The following is a 21593-nucleotide window of genomic DNA, read 5'->3' as shown; positions in this document are numbered from 1 at the left end:
TTAGATTCTTAACTTTAGCCTATGGATTTTTACTTTCTAGGAATTCTGTTTTGCTTCTGGTTGTTTTCTTAGTTTTCTAGAAAAAAAAATTTTTTTTGTTTTGCTTTTTAAGGTAGAGTCTTGCGATGTAGATTGTAAACTCACTGTGTAGCCCAGACTGGTCTTGAACTCATGATCCTTCTGTCTCAGCCAATGTATAACACCTTGCCTGGCTTAATATTTTTAGTTTTGGATGATTGTATGGCTTGTTATGATTTATCTAATTCACACATAAGAATGAATAATTTATATATATATATTTTTTGCCAGTCCTGGCTTGAACTGAGAGCCTGAGCACTGTCCTTGGGCTTTCTCAAGGCCAGAGCTTTACCACTTGAGCCACAGCACCATTTCTGGCTTTTTTCTATATATGTGGTACGAGGAATCGAACCAGGGTCTTCGTGAATGCTAGGGTAGCACTCTACCACTAGGCCAAACTCCTGGCCCCCATTGTAGTTAACTTTTAAATATCTTTGCATTTTAGGCGTCAAAAAGTAAAGATGGAAAAGAACAAAGTGAAACGATATCACCACCAGAAGATGAACCATTTTCCTGGCCAGGTCCCAAGACAGTTTTGTTGAAGAGAACATCTCAAGGCTTTGGTTTTACATTAAGGCATTTTATTGTTTATCCTCCAGAGTCTGCAATTCAATTTGCATGTAAGGTAAGAGAAATAATTTGAAAAGAAATTAAGCAATTCCTGTTCCATTCTGGTCTTTCTCCTCCTGCCAATTTTCTCTCTTAAAGTGATTATTATATTTGTATTTTTTTTGTCTTAGGCATTTGTCTACTCCTTAGAACAGAATCTTCAATCTTCTCTGAAATACACTGATATCAGTTTTTCAAGGACTTCTATAGTTTGTTCTGCCTTTTCTAGTATGTAACTGCTTTTCTAGATCAAGGAGGTGGAGAATTTTCTACGTGGGCTATATACAATGGAAATCATTCATTAAAATGTTCTGTTACACAAAATTAATTGAATTAGAATAGTTCTTAACTTTCAGATAATGTAATAGGATGCCAAGTCAGAATTGTCCACACAGCTTGTCTGTGACGTGTAGGATGATGGTATGGAACACATAGAGTTGACACTGAGGACTCACTTTCCATGCATCACTGCTCCTTATCAGTGTTGTCTCCCTGCATCCACAGCAGCAGCCTATGGAGATGGAGCAAGTGGAGTTACTCATCTTAGATAACAAATGTGAATGTTGATGTGGTCAGGTAATACCTAAGTCTAGTGGATTTGGCATTTGAACTTGGACAGTATGTGTCCATCTGAAGCTATCTTAAATTGTGTCTAATTGTAGCTAGAAATCATATTCTTTTTCTTGCATTTTTCTTAAATATATCTTTCCAGTAAAATGTCTCATAGGGTAATCTTTTAAAAGGACTGAGTAGCTTTTAAGGATTATGAATAATTGCTAGCTTTGGAATTAAGATGTGCCAGTTTGGATTTCCTGAAATGACTGTAAAACTGCTGGCTAGATGCCCTTAGAATCTATTTGGTTTTTGTTTTGAATAAGGGCTTTGGGCCATGATGAATATATAGGTAATCTATTCCTTAAGATAATTTTTCCAAGCACATATTAAAAATATATTCTTGCTGTAAAATATTACTGGAAATGTTAATAATAGTACTATTAGCAGCAGAGGTATTAGAGTCGGAAGTGTCTGTCTTTGAGCCCCATCTCTGTGCCTTGTTAGCCCTGTAACCTTGAGTGGGCCCCCAGCAGGCCTTGACAGCCCTGTGCTCACAGGCTATGTGATGGTTATGTATTACAGTGCATATGAAACACTTAGAACAAAAGTTGATGCAGAGCAATTGCTCAGTAAATTTTAGCTGTTAATGTTGTTTAGTACAGATACTTTATGCCATTCCTGGGGCTTGAACTCAGGGCCTGAGCACTGTCCATGGGCTTATTCCTCAAAGGTAGCAGTCTGCCACTTGAGCCACAGCCCACTTTTGGCTTTTTCTATGTATGTGGTACTGAGGAATTGAACCCAGGTCTTCGTGCATGCTAGGCAAGCACCCTACCACTAGGCCAAACTCCAGCCCTAGTACAAATTCAAGACCTTACTCTTGTAAATTTTTTTCTAGAAAATATATCCTAATCCTTTTCTTTCAGTGGTTTCTAAGGTTTTGAACTCTGGGCTTCCCTGTTGCTAAGTAGTTGTTCTACTGTTTGAACTTTACCTTTGGCCCTGTTTACTCTGATTATGTGTATTGGGCTTTGTGCTCTTACTTGGCTTTTTTTTTTTTTTTACTCACTAATGAGTGCTTTACCACTTAAGCTATGCATCCTCTATCAGATTTTTGCTGCTTAATTAGAGACAGTCTTTCAGATTTGCCTCCTTGACCTGACTTTGAACCTCCCTCTTCAGATCTAAGCCACCTAAATAGCTAGAATTATAGGCCTGGGCCACCAGTGCCCCAGCTTGCTCTGGTTATGGTCTTTTTGCCCATGCCACTCTGGACCATGATCCTCTTGGTTATGCTTCCTGCCATAGCTGGAATGGCAAGTATGTATCACCACACCACCAGTTTTTTTTTTTCCCCCTTGCTGAGATATGATCTTGCCAACGTTTTGCCCATGCTATCCTGGAACCACCGTGAGCCTTTAAATCTCTACCTCTGAAGTGGTTAGGATTTTAGGTACAAGCCATACAGTGCCTGGCTTCTTTCTATTTTGAGATTTAGTCAATACACTTCAAAAAAATGTGTTTGTTTTTGTTTTGGTGTGTAGTATACTGAGCATTAAAGTAAGGGCCTTGTATAAGCTGTATACCAGGCAAGCCCTCTACCCCCTAGCTACAGCTACATTTCCAGCCTCAAATGAATTTAAGACTTTTTTTTGGCAGTCTTGGCTTGAATTCAGTGCCTGAGCACTGTCCTTGGGCTTTCCTCAAGGCTAGAGCTCTACTTGAGCCACAGCACCACTTTTCTATGTATGTGGTAACCAAGGAATTGAACCCAGGTCCTTGTGCATGCTAGGCAAGCACTCTACCACTAGGCTAAACTCCTGGCCCAAGACTTTTTTTTTGATTGGTTGTGGAGCTTGAACTCTGGCCTAGGCACTGTCCCTAAGCTCTTCAGTTCAATGCTAGTGCTCTACCACTTGAGCCACAGTGCCATTTCAGTTTCCTGGTAGTTCATTGGAGAGAAGAGTCTCATAGACTTCTTTGTGCCCAGGCTGGCTTTGAACTGTGATCCTCAGATCTCAGCTTCCTGAGGAGCTAGGAATATAGGCATGAACCACTGGTTCCTGGCTGACAATTTTTAATGTTCTGTAGCTTTTAGGAAATGTGTAATTAATACAACGTCTTTAGTATGTCACTTAGTTGGCAACCTTCCTAGTCTCAGAACAGAGCTTATAGTCCGAAGAAGAAAACATTTGATCAGCCAAATTAAAGGTCAAAGTTGTGTAATAAATAATTAGCCTGTAGCCAGATCTGTTTTTCTTACCACAGTAGCTTCCATAAGATAGAGGCTCAGCAAATGTCTGTCTCCCAAAGGCTCTTATTACAAGCATTAACTTGAATAAGGTGATTTTTATATAGTTTTTATATAGTTTTTCAATTGTAGATAACACTGTGGTAAAGAGAGACCAAATAGGAAAACTTGATTGAGTACAGGAACTTAAATATGTTCAGTTTGGAAACCGTGCCTTTATACAGTTCTTGGTCCTGAAGTAGCCCCATTTAGGCACATTTAGATGCATTACAGTACTGTAAGTACTGGCAAGCCGTCACTTCGAAATTCTAGTTTCATCTGTCCAGCTATTTATTTGGCAGTTCCACTTGATCTTTCCACTAGACACTTCACAGTCCACATGTCAGAACCAAACTCTTTTGATGGCCTACCACTAAATTGGCTTCATCCACAAACTTTTCTTCTCCTTTGGTGACAACTCTACCCTCTAGGCACTGTTAGTGAAATTATAATTGATGCATATTTGGGAAGTTGATTTAGATTAAGTTGGGCCATGCTTTGATCTGACAAGATTGTATAAATGTGTACTTAATTAGTGCATATTTTGTTTTATTTTGTAGGATGAAGAAAATGGAAACAGAGGAGGTATGCTATAAAAATTGTCACTTTTTCCTGAAAATTTGTCTGCCCATGTAGTTCTGTTCTTTAATATTAACTGAGATACTAGTTTTAAGTGTGAGTATTCTTAAGTGAGAATCATAAAGATGAAGTTTTTTTATGTTACACATTGTTTTATGAATTTCATAGGCTCATTACAATTTATTCATAAATAATATCTTTTGTTACTTACAACATATTAAGGAACATGTCTGTGATTTTTTATTTCAATTTAAACTTTTCTGCATTTAGTCATCATTTTAGGTAAGGGATGCTTTGCATCTTATCAGGATTTGGGTTCTGTTGACTTAAATTATTTAAGGAGCTTAAAAAGAAAAGCAGGCCCAGAGGTGGTGGCTTATGCCTGTAATCCTAGCTACTCAGGAGGCTGAGATCTGAAAATCGCTGTTCAAAGCCAGCCCGGGTACTAAAGATCGTGAGACTCATCTCCAATTGATCACCAAAAAACTGGAAGTGGTCCTGTGACTCAAGGGGCAGAGCAGTAGCCTTGAGCTGAAGAGCTCAGGGACAGTGCCCAAGCCCAGAGTTCAAGTCCCACAACTGACAAAAGAAAAAAGAGAAACACATGCACACACACAAATTTTCTATGTATTCATTCAATTTCTTAAATTGTACAAGTATATGTAACCATGAAACAATGAACAAAACTGATTAAGATGGGAAGACTATTATCTTTATTTGGATCTTAGTACTTTTTCCACTGTTCCTTTTTCTGTTCTTCTATTGCTGTTTCTAGAATTCCATGTTACATTCAGTTGTTAGTCACTTAGTTACCTCTAATCTGTAACGGTTCCTCTGCCAGGTCTCTGCCTGTCGTCTTCCTTCCCCATTTCTCTTGTTGGAATTTTGTGACCTTGACATTTTAGGAAAACATTCTTTTTTATTTGTACAATGTCCTCAATTTGGGTTTGTCTAATGTCATTAGTGGAAGCTATGTATGTATTTTTAGCAAATAATACGTTTGCATTTCTTTTAAATCATATCAGTCATTTTTGAGTAGTTTGTTGTTGTTGCTTTTGTAGTACTGGGATTTTAAACTGAAGGCCTCATACCTACTAGGCAGGTTGTCTGTTCCTTGAACCATACTCCCAGTTCTTAGTCACCATTCGAAACCAGGTCTCTGGGGGTCAAGATTGTTCCTAGCTGAGCTGGTTCCCACCATAAGCTAACTGAATAAATCTATGGCTACTAAGTGCCCTGTCAGTTCGTTTATTGGTGCCAGTCCTTGGGCTTGAACTCAGGGGCTGGGCTCTGTCCCTGAGCTCTTTGTCTCAAGCTATTAATACTTTACCGCTTGAGCCACAGCATCACTTCTGGCTTTTTGGTGATTCACTGAAGATAAGAGTCTCATGGACTTTCCTGCCTAGGCAGACTTAAAACCATGATCCTTAAATCTCAGTCTTCTGAGTAGCTAGGATTACAGGCATGAGCCATTGGCACCCAGCTCTGCCAATTCATTTTTATATCCTAAAACTTTAACCTTATTAATCTTCCTATCTAATGTATTTCTTCATGTAAACAAACCTGTGTGCCAAATTAAGTGTACATTAACAAATAAAATAGGTAAATTATAATGTTCCTCAGCAGATACATCCTCAATCTTATTTTAGATTCTTTTCATATCTTTCTATAAAACACAAATCCTCTCATTATTCCTTACAGATGCTTAAGTTTGCTCTTCCCACTCCAGAGCACATAACTATTCATAACTACTTCCTAAGCTTCCTATGTGCTGACCTGCATACACATTTAGGACTGAAAGCAGTGTTTTCCAGGACTTCCTGGGCTGGTTCTGCATATATCCCTTTTCTCTCTTCAGCCTGTTGAGACTGCAGGATGGATGCTTTTTTGTTTCTTCCTCCTGGCTGGCTTTTCTAGGAAATAGGCAGCCAATATATAGAGGCTACAGGTGTACTTTGGTATAAGTAATTGATAAAGATCAGAAAATACATTTTCTTTTTCTCACTAGGAAGATGAAAAGGTTTGAGAGTGATTTTGGTTTATACTTGCAATCTACTCGGAAGGAGGACTGCTTAGATTTGGAATGACAAGAAGGCAGGTGTATCAGTAACAAATATTTGACATCAAAGTATACATGGCATTCTATTTAGCCCTTACTGTAATCTTGTCAGGTATGATATAATCCCACTTGGTACATAAAAGAGGTAAACAAAATAGCTTTTTAGAGCAGTTGACTTGTAAATTGCAAAGTTGGAATTTCAAATCAGATGTGTCTAACTCTTTAAGTCTATGAATGTACCTTTTCTATTTCTATTGACTTTCAAATCTTTCCTTATTGATTGATTGCCAGTCCTGGGCCTTCAACTCAGGGCCTGAGCACTGTCCTTGGACTTTCTCAAGGCTAGAGCTCTACCACTTGAGCCACAGCATCACTGCCAGTTTTTTTCTACATATATGGTACCAAGGAATCGAACCTGGGTCTTCCTGCATGCTAGGCAAGCACTCTACTACTAGGCCAAACTCCCCGCCCACCTTCCTCATTTTTTAAATTAAAGGCAGCAGATAGATGCCTTTAATGTTAAGAACCAGTGAATAAGCCAACGGCCAATGGCTTGCACCTATGATCCCAGCTAGTCAGGAAGCTGAGATGAGGAGGATTGAGGTTCAGTGCTAGCCTGGGCAAAAACACTGACCAGTTTCCATCCTAGGTCATATCTGGACCCAGGCAGAAATAACCTATGTAACCTAAATAACCTAAAATAACCAATGTAAATTGAGGGCTAGATGTAGAGCTCCTACCCACCAAGCACAAGGATGTAAGTTCTAACCTTAGTATCCCCCTTTCCAATATTTTCATTTTTAGAGAACAGAATCAGTAGTAATTGTAGAGTACATTCAGTATTTTTGAAATGGTGATTAAATGTAATAATCTTATCATTTCAGTTAATCTACGTGGAAAAAGTTGTCACTTTCTTACAATTATACATAGATCATTTTTTAGAATGAACCCTAATTAGGGGCAGACTTTGTGGCTTCACTATAGATGTGAGGACATCGGCTGAGCCAGTAAAGAGCCCCAGGCAAACACAATGTTTCAGAGAACCCCAGCTTTGGGCAGTTTCTCGTGAAGGCAATCTGAGTGGTATACCTTGGGTTCTTGACAGAGTTAGATTTTCTATTCTTGCTCACTAGTGGAACTCCTTTAGTCACACTGAAAGCAGTGTTTTCCAGGGCTTCCTTCCTGGGCTGGTCCTGCATATACCCTTTTCTCTCTTCAGCCTGTTGAGACTACAGGATGGATGCGTTATCGTTTCTGCTTCCTGGCTGGCTTTTCTGGTAGTTGTTCGTGTTAAGGAGAGTTGATTCTGAAACCAGTTCACTGTAGGTAAATTTAGGAATGATCTATCATTTAATCTTCCAGTTTTTTTTTTGTTATGTTTGTTTATTTGCCACTCCTGGGGCTTGAACTCGGGGGCATGAGCACTCTCCTTGGGCTTTCTCAAGGCTAGTGCTCTACTGCTTGAGCCACAGCACCACTTCTGGCTTTTTCTGTGTATGTGGTACTGAGGAATTGAATCGAAGGCTTTGTGCACGCGAGGCAAGCACTCTATTTTTTCTCCTGGTTTTTTGTTTTTGTTTTTCAAGTCCTGAGGCCTGATCTTAGGGGTTGGGTGCTGTCCCTAAGCTTTTTTACTCAAGGCTAGCACTCCACCACTTAAGCCATAGCTCCACTACTGCCTCTGTAACTTGGGACCTTGATCAGAAACACACAGTAGTTAGATGGTTCCATCTGTGTCCTGATTATTCCAGCTAGGAGCCTGCATGGACAAAAATATATTGTATAGAAATACTGAATATATTAGGTTTGGACATACATTTCTTGTTTATTCATTCACTTGGCAAACATCTGTTGAGTCACTGCTATGAACCAGCCACTGAAGTAATTGCCTTTTAACCTCATTTCCTTCAATGGTGTCCAAAGGTCACCTGCCAGAAAGGGCTTCCCAGCCCTCTTGTGAAAACAGCTCTGTCTTTCACTCTCCCTTTCCTTCTCACCTGGCTTACTATACGTTCTCCATAACATCAGCATCTCTTACACTACTTACTTTTTGCCTTACATGTTTCTCTGTTAGCTGGAATGTAGGGCAGGGACTTTGTTTTATTTATTTGTTCAAAACCCAGAACAGTTCTTGGCCTGAAGACATTTAATGAACACACACTACAGGGTCTGACTTCATGAAGCCCCTAAGCTGGTGGAGGTTGAAAATGTAAAATAATAACATGCAAAAATATGGTATGTACACTTTTATGAGACAGTGGTAAAAATCATTTTCCTAGCAAGGCAAGAGCTCACAGGTAAGATTCTTGACAGGTAATTGTTAGGTCTTTATCAAGAGGAAGGAGAAGTGGCAATTTAGAAGAAATTTCAGAAACATTCCAGAGTTATTTTTGCCCAGATTTGGTGGAAGAACTTGGATGGATTGATTGTATGGCATCTGTTATAGATGAGTACTGGAGGACTGAGCTCAATTTTTCCAGCTTCAGTGACTGCATAGACCATTAACTGAAGGAATCATATCCACTTTAAGGATATTAAGTTCACTGCATTTATGATGTCTGTAGAATATTCAGTACCTAGTTGAAAGTGTGAATCTGAAGCCTTATAGGAAGAAGAGGGAAGTAATTGAAAATAGATTTGGAAACCATCCTTGGATATGTTATTATTAGGTCCCAGACATAATGAGACCATTCATAGAGAACATGAAGATGCACTGGATAAAGGTAGGACCCCCCAGGGAAGATAACATCTAAGAGACTGGCAGAGAAAGAAAAATCAGAATAAGTAGAAAGGTATGAGGACAGCCTGGAGAGTTGGTGGTCTGCTAATTAAGAGGCATTCATTTTAAGGGGACCTGGGAAAACTTGTTATTTTTCAGAGAGAATTCATTAGGGTAGAGACCAGAACAGTTCTCAGAAAAGACCGAACAAAGAGCAGACGAGTGGTAACATTGCTGAACACAGTTGCGTAGACTGGCTAGAGTGAGGAAGGCTGGAAAGGTAATTACCACAGTGCATGTGCCTGGGGAAAGTGGGGAAGGAGGCCGTGGTATGGGTCGTGGTTTTGTCCCAGATAACGTTGGTTCCTGTCTGAAGAAGCCTGTACAGAAGAAGGTGAAATGAGTGATGGTTGCATTTTTGTGTAAAGTGTGAAAACAAAGGTGTGGGGGGGGGGGAAGAGAGGAAAGAGAGAGCACACACCATGTGGAGAGCTGAGAACTGAACCGTTGTTTCAAGTTTGGAAATTTTGTGTATGTCAATGGGATTGGAGAGAAGATTTGGGAATGGAATGAAGTTCTACACATGAGAAAAGAAAACTGGCAGCAAGGTCCTGAAGGCTGAAAAAGTAAATTCTTATCTGAGGACAAAACAAAGAATTTGAAATTGAGAGAGACAAAGAGAATGGAGTAACTGATAAAAGGTAGTACACATGTATGAGAATGAAACAGCAAGTTAATGTTTTTTAAAGTTTGAAACTACAACCTTCAGGAAACAGGAATTAAAATTCAAGAGAGAAACTCTTTGGAACAATGTCAGAAATGGAGTTGGACTTAGAAAAGGGTTGAACGGCACTGTGTAGTTTCACACTGTTCTATTGGGTTAGGAACAAGAACTCCGCCAACATGGTTGGCATTCATCATAGCTAGAGATTGGCAGGTGGAGGACTTGAAAGGTCAAGGAGGAAAGGAAGTAGCTGCTAGGTTTGCTGACACATGAATCCATGGGTAATGTCTGTAAGGAAAGAAAGTGATTTCTAGAAGAGGCTAAAGAATAGAAGGTACAGTGTTGGAAGGTCTTGTCTAAATGGAGGAGCCAATTTAATCGAAGGGATTGAGGGGCAAATTAGGCAGAGATGGAAAGATAGCTGCAGAGAAACATTGCAAAGAAATTGAGACCTAGCAGAACAAGAATAACAGGGCTATGATTCTAGACGTGGTAGGTATATAGCTCATAAAATTCCTGAAACAGAGTGAGAGAGCGAGGGAGAGAAACAATGTTAAACAAACTTAAAATCCTCCAAACAGCAAATCCCAGGACTATTTTATTCATTGTAGGAGAGTCAGTGTTAGGCACCCTAAGAGCTCAGTAAATATTTGTTGAATAATACTCTACAGACTTTCTTGCCTAGTTTACAGACAGGAAAATTTGATTCATGTCTGACACCTAGTGGTGATACATTTGAACTTCCGTTGCATTTTAACATTCACCCCTGCCACTGGAGGGAAAGGTCAGCTATAGTGCAGTAGCTTTGTTCCTGAAGTAATTCTCTGAAAAGTTTTTGGCAGTTTTACTGTTGACATTTTCCAGAATGATCATTTGAATCAGTCAACAAATAATAATTGAGTATCCTCTACATTCAGGCACCGTTCTGTGTACTTTATAACTTCATGTAGATTTATAACCTGATTGAATTTGAATATATAAAGCATTAGAATACATAGAGCAGTTCCATTGGGAATGGGTAGTTTAGTTAGAAATTTCATTTAGGGTTGTATCGTGATTTTTTTACATGAAACCTTTCTGAATTTATTCATAGCTTTTAGGTCTATTAACTATTAGATGAAAAAATACTTTTCTCTCTACTAATTGTCTCCATTCAGATGATTATTTTCTTTGCTGTACAGAAATTTTTAAATTTGTGAAAACCCCACTTGTCTATTTTCCAGGATCCTGAAGATTTTTCCTGTTAGTATAATAGTTGTCTTACATGTAGGTCTTCAATCCATTTTGAATTGACTTCTTTGGATCTGGTAGGTGGGAGAGATCTAGCTTCATTCTTTTACATGTGGTTATGCAATTTCCACATTATCATTTATTGAACACTGTTCTTCAATGTGTATTCTTCAGCACTGTGTTGAAAACCATTTGGCTATAGAAGCATTTGCTTATTTCTAGGCCTTCTATTGTGTTCCATTGGCCTTTTGTCTGTTATATACGAATGCCCTAGTGCTTTTGAATATCACAGATTTGTACAGTATATTTTTTTTCTTTTTTGCCAGTCCTGGTCTTGGGCTCAGGGCCTGAGCACTGTCCTTGGACTTTCTCAAGGCTAGAGCTCTACCACTTGAGCCTCAGCACCACTTCCAGCTTTTTTCCATATATATGGTACCAAGAAATCGAACCCGGGTCTTCATGCATGCTAGGCAAGCACTTTAACCACTAGGCCAAACTCCCGGCCCTGTATTGTATATTTTTAAGTCAGGTAGTGTGATACTTCCTGCTTGTTCCTTTTGTCAAAATGACTGGCTTTTGGGGAGTTTTGTAGTATTATAAAATTTTAGGATTCCCTATCTTCTTTAAGAAAACTGTGATGGGCCTGGGAATGCGGCTCAGTGGTAGAGTGCTTGCCTAGCATGCATGAAGCCCTAGGTTCAATTCCTCAGTATCACATATATAGAAAAGGCCGGAAGTGTTGCTGTGAACAAAAAGCCGACTAGCCTTGAGCAAAAGAAGGTCAGGCCCCGAGTTTAAGCCCCCAAGGTTGGCAAAAATAAATAAATACATATATACCAAATTGTTTTTGATACCAATACATGAACATGGGATGCTTTCCCTTTGTTTTTGTTTCTCTTCTGTTTTTTTCATCAGTGATTTGGAATTTTCATTGTAGAGATCTGTCACTGATAAAATTTGTCCATAAGTGTTTTGTAGATATTTAAATTTGATTTCCTTTTTAATTTTTATTTCAGATAATTTGCTATTAGTGTATAGTACTGCTACTTTTAAAAAGTCTTCCAACTTGGCTAAATTTGTTAGTTCTATACTGTTTCTTGGTACAGTGTTTGGAATTTTCTGTATAGAAGATCATGTCACTGGCAGAGTAATAATTTAACCTCCCCCTTTTTTGTTTCAACTAGGAGTCACTATTTTCTCATGTCTAATGGCTCTAGGGATCATAAATTCCTACCTTGAAGACTTGTACAAAATACCTAAATAATAGTAAATGTATCCAATAATTCAGTCACTATTGGATAAATTTTGAATAAGTAAATGTATTTATGATCACTGGTTATCAGTGAGCATGACCAACTTCTTGCTCTCTGTGTTAATGGAGGAGCCACACAACAGGATGTGAACAATGTAAAGTTAGGTAGTGCCTAAGTTCTGCACAGCAAAAATAAAGCTTGCACTTGAAGAACAAGGATTTGCACCCGTGTCCACTGGCCTCTGAAACAGTTTACTATATCACTTGGCTTAAGTGGTTAAGTTACAGATTTATTGCTTTCAAACTACATAGCTTGGTATGTATGAGTAACTTACATATACTTGGCATAATTTTTAAGTTGCAGAGCACTGGAAGACCATCTTGGATCTCTTAAGTTCTGGAAGAATCTGATCATGCAGAAGACCTCTGCATTGTAGATATTCCATTAGGAAGAAACTTCTTTTGAACCTTGCATATGCATAAAAATTGAGTTTTAGATGGCAGTAATTATGTCCTTTTTTATATTTGGTACTCATTTTCTACTCACTGTTCCTATTTAAGACATATAATTACTCTGCACGTGTATGTACACATATACAAGTATACATGTACACACATATATACCCATACCTATATATACACACATACATAGTTCATATATGCATGTATATATATACACACATACGTACCTCATTTTCTCTGTTACACAGCTTTTATGTGTCTGACTTGTATCTTCTACTTCAGTGATTCTCCAATTTGAGCATGCGTCACAGTCACCTCAGTGTATAGTTGAGAATGTTGGAGTGGAGTCCACAGGGTTCAGTTCTAAGACATTCCCAGGTGACACTAATGGTGTGGTATGTGGCCATCCTTGGAGATCTGTAGTCTGCCTTTGGTCTCCCCAGAGTATTGTGTTATGTATCACTTACTGAAATGTCCTCTCACCCGGAGACCTCTCTCTTTAACTTATGCTTGTATTAAAACTGTTATTTTACTCATTTTAGTTTGCATTAGAATCACCTGGGAACTAGATTACTGAAGCAGATGTCTGTTCAGACTCCAGAACCTTTACAGATGGGAACCCGTGCAGTTCCTGTGTCTTTGTATTCCTCGTGTCGACTTCTTTGCCATGACTTTATTCTGTTCTTGTCTTGGATTGTTTTTACGCAGTACTATCTACATGTCTTTATTCTACCAGCATCTTTACTGGGAAGAAAAATCTCCCTCATGACTCTTACCTTACAACTTAGCACAACGCAGTGCAGTCAATGGACTGACCACCACCCATGCTATGAGCACTTGGTGCTTGATAGCTTATGTGGTCTTTCAGGTCTTACTTAGTCTCTGTAAGCCTCAGTTTCGTGTGTGGGTGTGGGTGTGGGTGTGGGTGTGTGGTGGTGGTGGTGGTTGGTGGTGGTGGTCCTTATTTGCTGTGGACATATTCACAGCTCTGAGATCTGTGAAGTATGTGATGTAGTAATTGACATATCGGAAGATTCTCAGTTAACAGAAACCTGTGCTTGTCCTTGTCCATGGAACAAGGAAAATAAATATGGAGTTAATGAAAACTCCAACATGTTGACCTTAGCATCCAGGTTCAGGATGTCTTTGCTTAATTATTTCCATTAAGTATCATTGTATGTTTTCATATTTTAATAGAATATTGTGCAGTCATACTATTCCTTGGGTTTTTTTGCTCCCATAGGAAAGCAAAGAAACCGCCTGGAACCCATGGATACCATCTTTGTTAAGCAAGTTAAAGAAGGAGGCCCTGCTTTTGAAGCTGGATTGTGCACAGGTGCTGGTGATGGTCTTCTTTAAACAGTAACTTTTATTTTTAAAACCATTTTATTTCTTACCTATTTTGTGTTCTTTTTTTTCCCTCCCATTTTCTGTCCTTCTATATGCTTTTTTTATATCCTTTGCCTTCACATACATTTCTGAGACTCTTGAGACTGAATGGTATGTGTCTTGATACCTACATGGGTAGCTTTAGACAAAAACAGTAATGTAAACTGGTAAATTGTCAACATGGGGAACAGACTTAACATGGTTTTCACAATTGAATAAATAACAAAACGATGAATGTTTTCATTTGGCACAGTTTATAGTAACCTTGGAGCTTCCCAAATTCTAGAGGAGCCTGACTGCCAGAGAGGAATTCATTGACTCTTGAACACAAGTGGCTCAAGTTTCTGTACTCGCAGTCCCCTCCACCTTCTGGCATCAGTGAATGTGCTTTAGTTAAATGGATGTGGTAGCTGCTGGCCCTAAAAATACTTTGTGATTTCTGATTTTAATAAAAAAATTAAATAAAGATTTCATAGATTAGCAAATACTGTGAAAGTTATTTTCTCTTGTTTTTAAATATGAAATTTAAAATGGGAACCATTGAAACTTCTGAATAAAACATTTTGAGCAAAAACTAAGCAATAAATACCATTGCTGACATTTATTAAGATTCACTGTTAATATTTCCTAGCGGAATTACCTTTCTTATCACACTTAACGTAATACCAGTTTTAATATTAATATGTACTCTGTGCACATTACCATACATATTAGACTCCTTTATATAGAGTGTATCATCTGTTACACCCTGAGTTATAAGACAGATGATAAAGTGAGATCCGTAATGAACGAGACACTTAACCTACTTCCTTTCTCATTCCTCTTTTCTGTCCAGTCTCTCGCTGTCCTTTCTTTCTTTGCGTCTGAGTTTTTCTGAGTACTTCAAAATCTTTTTCTTCATTAAAATGAAGAACACATTAGTATGTACAAAGTCAAAAGCATATACATTCCCATATTTAAGTTTTAGAGATGAATCAACCAAATATGGGGTTTGTAAAGATACTATAAAATCAACTAATAGAGGGCACTGACGAAAGGCAAACAGCTGAATAATGTTTCCTGGCAGAAATGATAGGTGAGTGGAGAAATAATATATTAGAGATGTGAAAACTATACTTATTGAAATTTTTAAGCTCCTCTATGTCTAAAACTCATACTGAGAACATGGCTGTGTTTCCTGATGAATTTGATAGGCCAAAATTTAGATTTGTTTTTGTGAAAGGAACTTATAAAAATAACAAGCAGAACATTCTCAGGTAGAACATTCTCAGGTTAGGAATGTAACTTAGTTATGGAGTGCCTGCCTAACATATATATGGACAGGCCCTGGGTTTGAAAAACAAAAGGGGAAAAAATAACATCTAAGAAATGTATTTAATGCGATTCAATAGTGACTCTTCAGAACTTCCTCATGTATTTTCTTCCCACTCTTCTTCAAAGGTGACCGAATTATAAAAGTGAATGGAGAAAGTGTTATCGGAAAGACCTATTCTCAAGTTATTGCACTAATTCAGAACAGGTAAGATATCTGTAAACATATTAATTTGGGCCCAAGATGGGTTTATAAAGCAGTAGAGGAAATCAATCCAGTGCAGTTCTGTATTTCTGTGAGGTGACAGGGAGATGTGGAGTATTCTTACAGTGAATAATGATTTTGACAGTTGCCAGTAATCGATCACAGTCTGGAAGAGCTGAGTTGATGGCTTTGCTGTGGCAAATTTGTCACATTTGTAATGTTTCAGATTTCATGTAAGTTTCCCCACTTTCATTTGAAGTAAGAAATATGTAAGTTGTTTAAAATAAATAATAGATGCATGCCTGGCATATTTTGAAACCTCTTAATAATAGTGTACTATTGAATAAACAATCTGCTTGGCTCAAACTCATTTATTTTAACAAAGATGTCAAGATACTATCTTTTAATCCATGTGCTTACAGCCTGCAGAAATAGAGAATTTTGAGCTCTAAAGGTAAACATGTATTTATTAGATGACTGTGGGACTTCAAAGATCATTTCATCTTGCTCTGCTTCTACATAGGCTCTCACACACCTCCCACACTTTTAGTTACAAGTGAACAAACCCTATTGAATTTCTCTCAATGGGCTGTGAATCTAGGTTTGGTTTCCAGATCCTCTTTCTGTTTGAAGAGATTCTTCTCAGATCCAAATGTTACAACTTTAGGATTATCTAATGGCTCCTTTTAGTGTCATTCACCTGTTTATAACTCAGTTGGAGTTCTCTTTTTCTAGAGCGCTTGATCAAGCTCTCTAGCTATGTCTTAAAGCAGCTTGTACTGTAATCTAAATTATTTACACTAATGGCCTAATATAGTCAATGTTTTACAATTAAATGACATGATCATGATTAATTGATCTCAGTATTCTTAATGTTTTAATATTTAATGAAATCGCTAGAGAAAACAACTCTTAAATCTCATTTCTAATGGTGGTGGTGCATTGAAAGCCCCTTCAACAGGCAGCAGGGATCTACCTATGTTTTGTTTTTTGTTTTTTTTTTCCCTAACACTAATTGAGACTATCCTAAATACACTAATATTTTTAACAGTCTATAATTTGAGGATTTTTAGTGTGTTTAAAAATGTATTTTAAAGTATTATTTTTCCAAGTAATCACAACTTAGTCTATTTTCTTCAAAATCCACCTAATTGTTTTAGAAAACATTGGAATCACAGTCTCAATTTTTCAGCCAATAAAAAGGAACTCAACAATTGAAATACTCAATTTTCTTTATGATCTTAAAACTTACGTTCCCTTTACTTACGGTTGGAATCAAATGTGCAATGAACTAATGTAAGAATGGATTCTTGCTGAAGAATTTTTCTAAACTTTGTGTGTTCTATGAAATACAAGTCCCTCTGTATTTTGTTAGCTTAATTTATTTGAACTTAGGAGTCTCACTGCTTTGCCATTTTCCCCACATTTATGAACCTAAAAATAGTTCACATCTACCAAATTAGAAGCCAATAAGTTAAGATCGTGGACTTTTTTGAATAGTGTTTGATTGCTTCTTAATCTTTGGAGTGTTCTGAGGGGCTATGACATTATTAGATTGTCGTATAGTCGGATATGATACTATTAAACTCCTTAATAGAGATAGCAGTACTATCCTTGTTCTATCCAAATGTAATTCCAGATCATGGGATTCCATTTAAATTTTCCTTTTGACTTTTTCAGTTATTTATTTATTCACTTATTTGCCTGTCCTGTCACTTGAACTCAGGGCCTGGGCACTGTCTTTTAGCTTTCTCAAGGCTACTGGTCTACCACTTGAGCCACAGCACAGCACCACTTCTGGCTTTTTCTATGTATGTGGCACTGAGGATTCGAACCAAGGGCATCATGCATGCTAGGCAATCAGGCCATGCTCCCAGCCCCTTTTTCAGTTATTTTTCCCCCCTCCATTTCAGTACTGGTAATGGAACCTAGACCTTGGACATGCTAGGGAAGAGTTCATCTGCCTTTTTTTTTTTTTTTTTGCCAGTCCCGGGCTTGAGCTCAGGGCCTGAGCACTGTCCTTGGACTTTCTCAAGGCCAGAGCTCTACCACTTGAGCCTCAGCACCACTTCTGGCTTTTATCTACGTATGTGGTACCGAGGAATCAAACCCTGGTCTTCATGCATGCTAGGCAAGCACTTTAACCACTAGGCCAAACTCCAGGCCCCTCATCTGCCCTTTTTAATCCTAGAGAAACTTCTCTATTATAGTTAACAGAATTTGTATCATCAAAATAAAATCACTTTGAGCTGTTCTTACAAAGGTTCTAAAATTAGAGGGATGAAAACAGTATTTGAAATATTGTCAGAAGTGTCAAAAATGAGAATTACTTTGGTAATCATGGTGGCAAACTTATTCCTTTACTTGTAGGACTAAGAGAAAATATTTCAGAAGTACATAGTTTCTTTAAGTTATAAAAATGTTAAATTTGAAAGACTGAGGTGAAAGACATGAGTTCAGTCCCCAGAACTTAAATTTAATGGTTCTTTTGCTTTTTTTTTTTTTTTTTTGGTTGGTTATGGGACTTGAACTCTGGGCTTGGATGTTGCCCCTGAGCTCTTCAGCTCAAGGCTATCGCCCTACCAGCCTTGAGAAACAGTACCACTTCTGGTTTTCTAGTGGTTAATTGGAGATAAGAGTCTCACAGACTTTAGTAGCCTGGTCTGGCTTTAAACAACAGACTTTAGTAGCCTGGGCTGGCTTTAAACCACAATCTTCAGATCTCAGCCTCCTGAGTAAGTAGGATTACAGACATGAGCCATCTGTGCCTGGCTCTTTTGTATATTATTAACTTAGCAATATAAAAGTGACTTCATTCTAATTAGTTGCCTAATTTTCTGATAAAAATACTGTTTTAAGAATGAAAATTAAACTCTTAAACAATTAAAAATATTTGAGTTAACTGTTTTTCCTTTAAGTATTTCTTACATACTCCCACCTCCACTAAAAAAGTATATTTATATTCCAATTTCAGTGATGCCACCTTGGAACTTAGTGTTATGCCAAAAGATGAAGACATTCTCCAAGTGGTAAGTTTACTCCAGTATGAATTACTTTATAGTCAAAGATATTCATAAAATTGTTTTGAGATAGTAGATTATGTTTTAGAGAAAAGAATCTCCTGGTTCATTTAGCAGAATCTGGGATTCTCTATATTTTATAAAAGCAAAAATGAAAGGATAGTTGTTGATTATTTGCAGTTGGGCTGGGGAGGTAGCTCAGCATTTACCTGGCATCCACAAAGCCCTGGGTTCCATTCTTTGCATTGCCAAATTAAACAGTTATGACTGAGTGACAGGTTTTACTGACTCCACAGTGATTTTTCATTTAAGATGAAATTTCCCAAGAGTTTGGGCAAGTTTTATTATAGGTAGTCCTTTGACTCAAAGATGAAAGCTCAGAGTACAAGTACCTATTCCTAGGCTGAGAGGGTAGACATTTTGGGAAAGCCATTGCCTAATTTTCTGATAAAAATTACTATTTTAAATTTACAGAGCAGATTTTATTAATAGTATAAATTTGTTCCCTTAGAATTATTGTGCAGAGTGAGCAGATTCTATATGGAGAAAATTTATTAGGGGAAATGATACCATATATGTGAAATGTTAAATGTGGATAGTCTAAATTATTCTCCTGAGTTTTAGAAAGAAATTTAATTGCCTACTTAAAACATAAATTAAAAGCAAAAGAAAGAAGGTGATGAAAATATAGATGTCATTCAACAAAATCCTTTTCTGCAATGGACTTTGCAGTTCAGTAGGATAAAATAGACTGAGCACTGACTACTAACAGATGGAGAAATTGTGGCCAACTGAAGGTTTTGTTGCTGTTGTTTTAAAATAAGTGACTAATTGAGGTATTTATTTTTACTACTTACATGGCCAGAGTCAAGAAAAAAAAAACTGCATTTGAATTTAGTTCAGTAAACATCCTAAGTAACTTGTATTCATTTTTTTATAAGAAAGTTACTAAAGCAGATCCTAATGATTAACCCTGTTTTCAGAAATGTAAAATATAATGAACTGAAATCCTTGGAGGTCAAACTAGTATTTTCAAGGCATGTTGATTTTTTTTTTTTCCAACCAGGCTTATTTCTGATTAGTTGTCTTAAGTGCACAGTTCTGCGGTGTTGAGGGGCTCAGGAAAGAAGGTGCAGTTCTATGCATAGTCATATGGAGAACAGTTAAGAAATATCTACCCTGATAGAATACAGCCATTGAAACCAGTGACTGAGTCACTAGACTGGAAAGGACATTCTTTAGTGCTGTCCATCATAGAATACCACAAGGTGATTGTAGATATGTAATAAAGACTACACCTTGCTTGCTCCTTGGAATCTAAAGACATGAGAGAGACTTAACTTGGAAAACTGTACTCTGTTAGTGCATTTTCTGCTCATCAAGGTGAAGGCAGTGGTTGGATGTCTTTAGAAAGAAGAGTGCATATTGTGTAGAGTGGCCTGCCATGGCCTGCTGCCTGACAGATGAGCAGCAAGCCACTTATTGCATGGAAGGAATAATAAACCAGTGGAAAATTTGCTTAATATGTATTGTTGTAGTTTATAGTATATTTAAAATAAAAGGGAAAACCCACACCATTTTTCCTGTGTTTCCAACATCATTTAGTCAAAGATATTAGCATACAGGTCTTGAAGGCTGTTCAGTTAAGGGTTGTGGTATACTGTAACATAAAATTCATTTTTAAAACATGTTGTATAAATAACATGACCTTGATAATAAAAGAAAACTCCTTTTATAGTTAGCCTTAATTCACATTTTAATGTATCACGAGGAAATCAAAGGAGCATATAAGACAATGTTCATGTTCTATAAAGCACTTTAGGATAAATTGTTTTTCATTGGATTTACCAGTGTCATTTTCAGAGCCTTTATATAGGACACAAAGCAAATGAGAGATTATTTTTTAACTCATAAATAGAAATACTGTGTCTGTAGCACAGATTCTAGAGCTAGAGCTAAAATATTCTGAAAGAGTCCTTCAGAAGTTATGTCAGTACTTATACTGGTCTTGTTTACGTTGTTACTCATGCTTTAAAGATGCATGAGTCTCTGTGAAGTAGAAAGCAAAACAAGCAGCACACTCTTGTTACCACTCTAAAAATCAAATCCTTCTAGAAAGTCAGGACTGGGTCATTTGTGTGTGTGGAGGTTTCATTTCCTGAAGACATGTTAATGCAAATGCTCAACTCATCTTTTTTCATATATTTTTTATTGTAATTAATAGAAGGGTTACATTATATTCACCATCAGCTCATCTTTAAGAGGCATCATAAAAACTTTAATTTGTCTTAAAACTTGTCATAAGACAGATATTTAATGGAAAAATTCATGGATGACAGTGATAATGGTAAAAGGCACAAACTTTTAAACTAGAGGTAGCCATAGTACTTCTGTGCTTGGGCTTCATTCTTCTTATATTTATTTTGTGCCTGTACTAAGACTTGAATTCAGAGGCTAGATACTATCCCTGGTCTTTTATTGCTCAAGGCTAGCACTCTACCATTTGACCCAGCTCCACCACTGTGTGTGTGTGTGTGTGTGTGTGTGTGTGTGTGTGTGTGTGTGTGTGTGTGTGTGTGTGTGTGTGTGTGTGTGTGTGTGGTGTGTTGCTTAAGTAGAGATGAAGAGTCACACAGACCACTGTGTGTGTGTGTGTGTGTGTGTGTGTGTGTGTGTGTGTGTGTGTGTGTGTGTGTGTGTGTGTGTGGTGTGTTGCTTAAGTAGAGATGAAGAGTCACACAGACTTTCCTGCCTAGGCAGCTTCTGACCCCAGTCTTCAAATCTCGGCTCCCTCGAGTAGCTAGGATTACAGTGCCCACTTAGCCTCATTTTTTTTTACCCAACACATTCTTAGCAGTATGAATATTATTATTATATTCTAGTCATTGGACCATATTTCACATTTTACACTATAGGGTCATAGGTCCATCGTTTTAAGTAACTGTTTCAAAATAATTTTTTTTTACAAAAAAGCAAAATGCTTTACTATTGCTTAGATATTTTAGAACATACGTAGCCATCACCGTTGCTTACATAAGCCATGATGCTTGCTGCCTTAATCTGTTCATGCTACTATAACTCAAGGCCTGGGACTGGATAGCCTTTGAATAG

General features: G+C 37.6%; 1 protein-coding gene across 1 annotated transcript in view; it reads left to right on the top strand.

Annotated features, from left to right (window-relative positions):
* The window catches only part of LOC150046006 (rho GTPase-activating protein 21), a 78520-nt gene that overhangs the window by 26289 nt on the left and 30638 nt on the right, over positions 1-21593 (top strand). The window contains exons 2-6 of the mRNA XM_090319024.1: positions 524-703; positions 4093-4117; positions 13801-13893; positions 15387-15465; positions 18437-18491. Coding sequence (XP_090175150.1) covers positions 524-703; positions 4093-4117; positions 13801-13893; positions 15387-15465; positions 18437-18491 — 432 coding nt within the window. The remainder of the gene's footprint in view (positions 1-523; positions 704-4092; positions 4118-13800; positions 13894-15386; positions 15466-18436; positions 18492-21593) is intronic.

The sequence above is a fragment of the Megascapheus bottae genome, chromosome 26 (genome assembly GCF_031878675.1).
Source record: "Megascapheus bottae isolate mThoBot1 chromosome 26, mThoBot2.hap1, whole genome shotgun sequence".
Classification (NCBI taxonomy): domain Eukaryota; kingdom Metazoa; phylum Chordata; class Mammalia; order Rodentia; family Geomyidae; genus Megascapheus; species Megascapheus bottae.
The sequence above is the reverse complement of the archived record's forward strand: the minus strand, read 5'-3'. Positions and strand labels throughout refer to the sequence as shown.